The sequence below is a fragment of the Nematolebias whitei genome, chromosome 14 (assembly GCF_014905685.2).
Source record: "Nematolebias whitei isolate Nwh7 chromosome 14, NemWhi1, whole genome shotgun sequence".
NCBI classification, from domain to species: domain Eukaryota; kingdom Metazoa; phylum Chordata; class Actinopteri; order Cyprinodontiformes; family Rivulidae; genus Nematolebias; species Nematolebias whitei.
Window position 1 is genome coordinate 4,064,866 of NC_056511.1, and position 10,725 is coordinate 4,075,590.

At 41.7% G+C, this 10,725-nt stretch overlaps 1 protein-coding gene across 1 annotated transcript in view; it reads left to right on the plus strand.

Moving 5' to 3' along the window:
• Positions 1 to 1,670: 1,670 nt before the first annotated feature.
• The window catches only part of grk6 (G protein-coupled receptor kinase 6), a 14,702-nt gene continuing 5,647 nt past the window's right edge, over positions 1,671 to 10,725 (plus strand). The window contains exons 1-5 of the mRNA XM_037687791.1: positions 1,671 to 1,742; positions 5,230 to 5,370; positions 7,643 to 7,833; positions 7,909 to 7,946; positions 10,095 to 10,184. Of these exons, the coding sequence (XP_037543719.1) occupies positions 5,263 to 5,370; positions 7,643 to 7,833; positions 7,909 to 7,946; positions 10,095 to 10,184 (427 nt within the window). The 5' untranslated portion in view covers positions 1,671 to 1,742; positions 5,230 to 5,262. The remainder of the gene's footprint in view (positions 1,743 to 5,229; positions 5,371 to 7,642; positions 7,834 to 7,908; positions 7,947 to 10,094; positions 10,185 to 10,725) is intronic.

A 10,725-nucleotide genomic window follows, 5' to 3' on the forward strand; every position in this document is an offset into this window, starting at 1 on the left:
CCCCCCCCCCCCTCCTCTTTTCAATATCTTCCCCGTTGAAGTTTTTCCGGGGCATTCATGCTGTCAGAACGCATAGTTGCACAACATGCGTCTGTGCATGGCACACAATTACGCGATGCGTAATTATGCACATGGGGAACTGAGTGGCAGACGTTTTTTGGGCAAGCTTCCGCTTCTTACTGGGTTCGAATGGACCCAGTGAGGCGAGGACCACATCCGCTTCGCCCTTAACCCATCAGCGACAGCCTTAAAGGGCGAAGCCTATATGACATAGAACGTTGGTTACGTACTGTAACCCCAGATTCTATGAATATAGGCGTAGCCCTTTAAGCGTCGGGCCTCACTGGCTCCTGAATAGCTGAAGAAAAGAATAAGCTATTTGGGAGCAGATTACCCGCTCTTAACGTAATTTATACGGATCGGGTGGGGCCCACACAGCAGGTGGGCGTGGACTAATTTTTTTTCAGTACGATGCTTGCGCATAACGGGATAAACCCATCAGCGACAGCCTTAAAGGGCTACGCCTATATTCATAGAATCTGGGGTTACAGTACGTAACCAACGTTTCTGTGCAAAGTCCAGTTGGAGCAAAGAAACTCGTGAAGCCGCTGGTCTGTTGATGAAAGTTAAAATAAAACTTTAAATTCTGGTTCTGGGGAGAAAACACCGTCGGGAGTCGACTCGAGTCTGGAAGGGTTCGACAGAAAACCAGAAGTCCAGTAAGAGACGCACGCGTGAAAGAAGCCAGAACTTTTATGTTTCCATGAATAAAAGAAACTAAAAGTGAGAAGAAGAAAAGTGTTTGCAGAAAAACTCATAAAATAAAGACGGCTCTCAAATTCAAACTGAGATTAACGATATCAGATCATCGGCTCCGTCCTGTAAAGTCCGACTTCAGGACCAAGGCTTCACTGGTACTAATGCACGCCCCTTGGAAACAAGGCGGACGGACAGGACGGGAGTTGGACTTTCCACAAATCCAGGAAAACTGAGCTGATTTAATCTGTGATCGTTTCACCGAGCGTCTCCTGCAGGATCAAACAAGTCCGGATCCAAACGCTCCTTGAACGGTGCGAAGAGCTGCTGAGACGTCGGAACCTCAGAGTGAAAACGAGCCGCCCCCCAGGGACGGTGAACTATCAGCCGGGTTCATTAAACTGGTCCACGGGGGACAGATGAGCCGAGACGGGACCAGTCCATTGTTAACGAGCTCGGTCTCCGGTCGTCTTGAATCCTCCTGACGATGGAAACACCTTGAAGAGAACTGCTTTGTTTGGTTTTAGTTCTGAGTCTTATTGTGTGTCTGTTAGCAAAATATCTCACGAACCACTGGACAAACTTGACTGAAACTGGCAGACAGTAGTAAACATCCACAGAGTCAACACCATTCAAGATGGCTGCCAAGGTTAATTACACAAATAAATGCCTCAGCCGATTTCACCGATATTGAGCTAAAGTTTGGTGTGGTAGTAGCCGAGAGTCATTCCAACACGCCCTCTGAGAGCAGAGCTCACACGATATTATACATAAATATACTTTTCTTTTATTAGATTTTTGTTTCTGCTGCAAAAGTTCATGTTAAGAACCTGAAATCTATTTAAATCTTTTTTTTTTTAAAGCAAACAGCCGAAGCTTTAGTTTTCAGAGTGTCGGTAATGATTCTGTTTCTGTCCAACAGGCAGCCGGTGACTAAAAACACCTTCCGACAATACAGGATTTTAGGCAAAGGTGGTTTTGGAGAGGTGAGTACCTGCAGATCTAACTCCTGAACTAAACCTGTCCAATTATCTAATTACACAAAACTCCATTCAGAAAACTCATAATTTAACGATTACTGTTTCACAGCTCAAGTTAAAAACTCTAAATTTATACTTTTACCATTTAAATTAAACTAAAGATAAATTCAGCTGATTCTGTCATATACATTTGTTCATGAGTACAATTTTAAATAAATAATAATAATTCTCAGTCGGGTCATCTGGACAGTTTGTTTTTTATAGAAACGTTTCGCCCTCTATCTATTGATGAAGTCCTCTGGATAGAGGGCAAAACATTTCTATAAAAAACAAACTGTCCAGATGACCCGACTGAGAATTATTGGATTTGGTACCTGGATGATTGAGCATGAACTTTGTTGATTTTAAATAAACTTTAAAAGACTTTACATCGACTGACACCGTTTATGTCACACTATCAGAGAAATGTATTCACTGCTCCTGTGCTTAAATGCATTTTATTTTTATTTAAATAATAAATAATAATCATCTTAGTTGTGTTTCTGAGTAAAATGAAGAAGTTGTGTGTATGTACATTCAATCATCATTATCATTATTATCATCATCATCATCATTATTATCATCATCATCATCATCATCATTATTATTATCATTATTATTATTATCATCATTATTATGATCATAAAAATCATTATCATTATTATTATCATCATTATTATTATCATTATCATTCTTATTATTATTATCATCATTATCATTATTATCATAATCATCATTATTATTATTATCATTATTATTATTATCATCATTATTATTATCATAAAAATAATTATCATTATTATTATATCATTATTATTATCATCATTATTATTATTATCATAAAAATCATTATCATTATTATCACCATATTTATTATAATCATTATTATTATTATTATCATCATAATCAATATCATTATTATATCATCATTATTATTATCATCATCATTATCATTATTATCATTCTTATTATATCATCATTATTATCATAATCATTATTATTATCATCATAATCAATATCATTATTATTATCATCATAATCAATATCATTATTATATCATTATCATTATTATCATCATCATTATCATTATTATCATCATCATGATCATTATTATCATTCTTATTATATCATCATTATCATTATTATTATCATAATCATTATTATCATCATCATAATCAATATCATTATTATTATTATCATCATAATCAATATCATTATCATTATTATCATCATCATCATCATTACTATACGCCCATTGAAAGACGAACATATTACGGTATAGTTCACGTCTGTAAATGTTCTGATATATTTGAACCACCACTAGACGGCATGTTGTGTAAAATTTTCCATCACCCCAGCTTTACGGTGAAGGTCACAAATCAAGGTCAAAGTACAAAAAAACAAGATCTTTGCTCATGAGGCCATTGCTGTATGACAGTGTGTGTGTGTGTGTGTGTGTGTGTGTGGGGGGGGGGGGTATAATGTGCCGTGCGCTGTACTCTTGTTATGTTTGTAGATCAAACAGGATTTAAATTAGTTTAAAAACGTCTTCGGTTCTGTTCAGATCGGACCACAGAGTTCGTGTCTCACTCCGCCATGTTGGAGGACAGGTCTCTGCACACTGTGGACCCAGCTGGTCGTGAGGCAAAGATCTAGAGTGAAACCGTCAGAGCCAGGACTGTGAACCGCCCATGAACCAAACCTCAAGTCCTGTCGGACCCTCGGGAGGTCGGACTTCCTCCATCCTGGGAGGAGTCGGGGGCTCGTGGACGAGCGTTTAGTGGGTCGTCGGGTCCAGGCGAGGGGACGACCTTCAGCAAAAAGACAATCGTTGGACAGGGGACTGGAAGACAAGTTACTCAAGTAACCAGACGGGAGCCCCCAGGAGGTCTAGGCCAAAGGACCGGAACCCAGGACCACCTCAGACCCGTTTCTAGTTCCACTTCCTCTAATCCGGGGCTTCAAACACAACGAGGCCAAAGTTTAGACTTTTCATTTGTCCTTTTTTACCCAAAGCCTCTCGTCATCGTTTGTTCTACAGCGACGAGGGCCATGCGGGTCACACGGCCCGCTGCTCGGGCTCTACGTGACCTTTAGTCAGGCTCGGGTTGCTTTGTTGCCATTTCCACATGAAAAGGTCAAAAATACGATGTTCAAACATTTCAGGAAGTTTAAAGAAGACTCGGAACGTCCTGAGCTTCACAGCAGATCTTTGGCTTCTGACCGGAGGAACTCCACCGTGGACGTGTAAATCCTGCAGAGAGGCGTCTCTGGGGGACGTGTTCGTGTCCTCCCCGGCCCCCTGGTGACAGCCGAGCCAACGCACGAGTGTCGGGTCGTGAGTTGCGAGGGAGCTGAGAGGAAGTTGTGGTTCAGATGGTTTGAGTCACGCCGGGAAACAAACGAGTCCGATGTGCTCGTGGTTCTGGAGGAGTTCTGGTCCACTCTTCTTTCCAACATGGCTTCAGTTCTTTGAGCTCAGCTCTCTGAAGGTCCACCACAGCACCAGTCAGACTGAGGTTCTGGACTCATCGTGGTTCTGTTCTGACCCGTTCTGTTGCAGATCAGCTGTTGTGTTCTGGATCATGGTTCTGTTGGACCCAGTTTGGTTCAAGCTTCAGCTGTTGGACTCCAGAACCCTTTGGTCTCCAGAGGAGTTCTGGTCCACTCAGTGACTGACAAGAGCCCGAACCATCAGCCTCCACCACCGTGCTGACAGCTGGAGCTGTGTACTGCAGTGCATGCTGGGTAAACATCTGGTCTGGTTCTGGTCCAGAAGTCTTGTGGTTCCTACAGATGACACTAGAAACCTAAGACGAGCTGCCATGTTGTTTCTAGAGAAGAGGTTTTGACCTTTAACCTGATGAATGAGGCCTGCAGAGTCTGAGATGGAGCTCACTGCACGGTCTGACCTTCGGGGTGAAACTGCTGAGAAGGTTGTCAGCTGTCTCAAATGATTTCCACGTGTGAATAATCTTTCCCTCTGTAGAACAAACTCTATAAACGGTCTGGAAATGACCTTTGACCCTTCCCGGACTGATGGACACCAACTCTCTGAGGTCATTGCTGATGTCTTTCCACCCTGGCGTTGTGTTAACACCCGTAGGCTCCAGAGCAGAGGTGGAGCCCCGATGATCAACGAGCAGCTCCCGGCTGAGATTTAAAATTTAACTGAAACAATAAGAGTTCAGTTCCCGTCAGTAAATAAAAACTCTTCTGTGTAAAATGTATTTTTATCTTTGGTTAAACTTGGACAACACGAGACAAATTCCTTAAACCAAGACTCCGATGTTTTAACTAGTTGTTGCAACAAAAACATCTCGGAGTTCCTGAAACTCCTCGAGGTCTCAGATTAAAATCAGTTTCCGGTTTTTCACTAAATATTTCGACAGAAAAACTCTGTTTTCCCAAGTCACAGGAAGAAACTCAGCTAATCTTTAGACGTTTTCCTCAGGTGTGCGCGTGTCAGGTACGAGCCACGGGGAAAATGTACGCCTGCAAGAAGCTGGAGAAGAAGAGGATAAAGAAGAGGAAAGGAGAAGCCATGGCTCTGAACGAGAAACAGATCCTGGAGAAGGTCAACAGCAGATTTGTTGTAAGTTTCCTCTGAACTCTCAGACCCTCACTGTGAACATAAATCTACAGATAAATAAAGATAAATACACAAACAATACACAGATGAATATACAAACAATACACAGATAAATATAAAAACAATACACAGATAAATATAAAAACAATACACAGATAAATATAAAAACAATGTAAAGATAAATATAAAAACAATGTAAAAATAAATATAAAAAACAATACACAGATAAATATAAAACAATGTAAGATAAATATAAAAACAATACACAGATAAATATAAAAACAATGTAAAGATAAATATAAAAACAATACACAGATAAATATAAAAACAATGTAAAGATAAATATAAAAACAATGTAAAAATAAATATAAAAACAATACACAGATAAATATAAAGATAAATGCTGCCCTCAGGTGGCAGAGAGCTGAAACTGCAAGAAAATTAAGAGAAAAATAATTTTATTTTATTTTATTTTTTCTACGGGGTCTCCTTTGGGCTGCAGGGAGCTGGTGTCTCTCCAACAGTCTGAGTGAGACGCAGGGGACACCTGGACAGGTCACAAGTCCATCACAGGGACATGTAAAGACAAATAAGACAAACATTCACCCCGTCCTAATTTAGAGTTACCAATGAACACAAGAGGCAAATGGACAATCTTCTTCTTTCAGCTGTTCCCTCTTCAGGGGTCTCCACAGAGAGTTGTCCACCTCCGTCTCACTCTGTCCTCTGTGTCCTCTGTCCTCCCTCCAACTACCTCCATGTCCTCTCTAACTGCATCCATACATCTCCTCTTTGTCTTTTTCCTGCAGCTGCATTTCTAACATCCTTCTACCAATATACCCACTGTCCCTCCTCTGGACATGTCCAAACCACTGTCCCTCCTCTGGACATGTCCAAACCACTGTCCCTCTTCTGGACATGTCCAAACCATCTCAGTGTGTCCTCTCTAACTTTATCTCCCAGGTGTTCAACCTGTGCTGTACCTCTGATGATCTCATTCCTGATCTTCTCCATCCTTGTCTCTCCTAAGAAGAACCTCAACATCTTCATTTCTGCCACTTCCAGTTCTGTCTCCTGTCTTTTGTCCATGTCTCTGTCTCCAGACCATACAACACAGCTGGTCTCACCACTGTCTTGTAAACTTTTCCTTTGACCTTTGCTGACACCCTTTTGTCACTCCTGAAACTTTTCTCCATCCACTCCATCCTGCCTGGACTCTCTTCTTCTCCTCTTCACCACACTCCCCATGTTCCTGGACAATGGACCCCAAGTCCTTGAAGTCCTGCACCTTTGTGACCTCTGCTCCTTGTAGCCTCACTGTTCCACCTCCTCCCTCTCATTCACACACGGACTCTGTCTTACTACGGCTGACTTTCATTCCTCTTCTTTAAAGTGCATACCTCCACCTCTCCGAGTTCTCTTCCACCTGTTCCCTGTTCTCACCACAGATCATGATGTCATCTGCAAACATCATCGTCCAAGAAAAAAAGAATTAAACAAACAAAACACACAAAAGTTGGCTCGTTATGTTGGAATTATGAAACGTACAATAAATAAATAAAAAATCTCACATGCACAGATGTGCACGGCACTTTCTCTGTTCTGTTGCCCTAAAACATGTAATTAAAAAGGGTTTGGGGGCGGAGTTATGATGTTGTTTATTTACAGAACGGCGGTTTTGAAAATGCAGTGATTTTGCATATCGCCCGCCTCCTTGCTCACCAAAGTTTTAAAAAGATCGTGCACGGCCCGTTAGCGCTCGGGGTACGTGTTGAGAACGACTCTCAGCTACTACCACGCCTGAGTTGACCTACAGCCTGTTTAGCGTTTGAGTGGCGGCCATCTTGGATTGTGTTGAGTCCAAAAGTGAACTACTTGAAAACTTTCTAACACGTTTAACTAAAATTCATCCAGTTCAGGAGATATTTTGCTAACAGACGAAGAAAGACACAGGAAATCTTCAGTGTTTGTGTCCGACAAACTTTCAACCAACCAGAGACCATCAGGTGAGGTCTAGGCTTCAACCAGACCCTGACCTGGTCCCCAGCTTCCTTCAGCTCTGACGTGAGGAGCAACAAACTCACATCATGATACTGCCGCCGCCGTGCTGTGCTGGGTTTGTCCTTCAGGGCCTCACGGTCTGGGTCTGGTTTAGGGGGACTCCATTTTGTTTGTGGAAAACCCAAAACTCCTCTCGATGTTTTTACTGGTTTTATCTTCAGACTGACTCTTAGAAAAATGATCCATGACAATAAACGTGTCCTGGTGTGTCCAGGTCAGCTTAGCGTACGCCTACGAGACGAAGGACACGCTGTGCCTCGTGCTGACGCTCATGAACGGCGGCGACCTCAAGTTCCACATCTACCACATGGGCGAGTCGGGCTTCGACGAGACCAGGGCCGCCTTCTACGCCGCCGAGATCTGCTGCGGCCTGGAGGACCTGCACCGCGAGCGCATCGTGTACAGGTCAGGCTCCTCCGAGACTGAACAACAAATGTGACGGGCCGGGTCGTTCACTCGGCTCCTTCTTGTGTCCAACAGAGACCTGAAGCCTGAAAACATCCTGCTGGACGACCACGGTGAGGCCCCACACGTTTTCATCAACACAACCGGGTTCCTGTCGGACCACGAGGTCCAGGAAGGATTCTTTAGTCAAACATTAACAAATACTTTTTTACATTGATGGAAACTCGTGACTTCAGGTCGTTTTAACGAGACGTGTTGGACTGAGATTAGTTTAAAAACGACCCAACGTAGAAACTTTAACAGACGGAGACCGACGTAAAAACCCCCGGAGCGTTTTTAATTCACATTTAATTTGTTTAGCTCTGTTTGTGTGTGTGTGTGTGTGTGTGTGTGTGTGTGTGTGTGGGGGGGGGGGGGTAAGAACACTGTCAAAATAAATGTTTATTTAAAGACAGAAATGTGCTCATATTAGTCAATAATTGTACAAAACTAGAATGTGTACATGTATCATATGTTTGCGTTGTAAAAATACAATTTAATAACAAACGTACAAATACTAACTTCCAGTTTACAGTTTATTTTACTCTTTATGAATTCAAAGAACTATGACTGTTTGTGATTATGATTTTTTTCTATGTTGAATTTACGACCGTGATCTTAGGTCATGGGGCCACAGGCTGGTTAATCGAGCACAGAACACATCGATATGTGTTGTGCATGCGTTCATAATACTTTCTCTATTTCAACTTAATAGTGCCACCAGAATTTGTATTTTTTTATAGGAAACAGAATCCCCATCGGATTATCACACACAGGAGAAATGTTAGCAGTTCTGGTAACAGCTCTGTTAGCAGTTCTGTTAGCAGCTCTGTTAGCAGCTCTGTTAGCAGCTCTGTTAGCAGTTCTGTTAGAAGCTCTGTTAGCAGTTCTGTTAGCAGTTCTGTTAGCAGCTCTGTTAGCAGCTCTGTTAGCAGTTCTGTTAGCAGTTCTGTTAGCAGCTCTGTTAGCAGCTCTGTTAACAGCTCTGTTAGCAGTTCTGTTAGCAGCTCTGTTAGCAGCTCTGTTAGCAGCTCTGTTAGCAGTTCTGTTAGAAGCTCTGTTAGCAGTTCTGTTAGCAGCTCTGTTAGCAGCTCTGTTAGCAGCTCTGTTTGCAGTTCTGTTAGCAGTTCTGTTAGCAGTTCTGTTAGCAGTTCTGTTAGCAGCACGGTGGGGGGAAGATGTAAAAGCAATAAATTGTTTGGATTCAAGTTCTGTCTTATTGAGTTTAAAACAATCGTTCAGACAGCCGGCCAGACATTTGATTAGAAATACTCCAGACTGTATTCAGAATACAAAGGACGGGTTTAACATCAGCATTTTGATGGTACCAGCACATGATGGAATAAAAAGAAACGAGATGGCAGACGAGATCATATTAACTTCATGCTACAAACAAATAAATCAGAGGCGAGAACAAGAACTGAAGAAAGAATGGCAGACAGGGTGGGATGGAGAAAGGAAGATGGTTTTATAAGATCATAAATGAGAACTGCACCTTCAGTCTGAACACGTGCACAACATGTATCGATGTGTTCTGTGCTCCATTAACCAGCCTGTGGCCCCGTGACCTAAGATCACGGTTGTAAATTTGAATTCACAAACGATCATAGTTCTTTGAATTCATAAAGAGCAGAACTAAACTGTAAACTTGAAGTTAGTATTTGTACGTTTATTTTTTTAAATTGTATTTTTATGATACATGTACACATTCTAGTTACGTACAACTATTGACTGATATGAGCACATTTCTGTCTTTAAATACATTTTATTTGAAAGTGTTCTTACCCATATGTGTGTGTAATTAATCAGAAATTATTAATTCCACCAGATTATTATTTTTAGTCACGTTCCTAAATGTGAACCTAAATTCAACAGTTTGACGTGAACGTGCTGCTGTTGAACACCGGGGGGCGCTCTGACACCAGGGAGAGTTACGAACTTTAATCAAACAAATCTAATAATCACCTGCTGCCATGAAGGCGGGCGATCATGCACTCACCTGTGGGTTCGTTTGAATTAAACAGAAATCTTTAATTGGACGAATGAATCTAGAACTGATCGACTTTGGGGCTCAAGCTGAAACGTAAACATCTTGAACTCCGCCAGCTTCACAGACTGAGTGAAACATGCAGTGGTAGTAGTTGAGGGTCATCCTGGTACCACAGTTGGAGCCTCGCAGGTGAACCGGGTCAGCTCTCAGTTTGATGCGTTCGTGTGCTCAGGTCACATCAGGATTTCGGACCTCGGTTTGGCCGTTTACGTTCCGGAGGCAGAAACCATCAAGGGACGTGTGGGGACAGTGGGATACATGGGTGAGTATTCACACCAAGTACTTATACTGGAGTAATCGTATCGGTTTATCCTGCCGGGCCAACACATTTCAGAGCGGCGGTTTGGGTTTTTAGATCCACTCCAAACCCTCTATTAAACAGATTTATCATAAACTTTTCAAGGGATGTCAAACTAATTACACTAGTTAGGTTTAATGTTATTTCTCTATTCTACTAAAAGTGGTTGACACGTGAAAACTCCCAATTACTTAAAATATTATATTTTTATTAAATTCTTCTCCTAAAGACGTCGCCATTATTTTACCGGCGCAATGCATTCTGGGGCGATGACGTACATCGGTTGTAGTGGAGACTAAAACACAAGGAGTCAAAGATAAAAAGTTGTAACTTTCAATAAATTTATATTTTATATTAGTCCTTATGCACAATATATGAGTTAAAATGATCAAATGTGATAAACTTATAATATTTAATTAGCTCTGGAGCCAACTCCATTAAAAAGAAAAAAGGTCTTGATCTCATGCCATATATTTAGCTCTGGAGCTAACGCTATTAGCTCTGG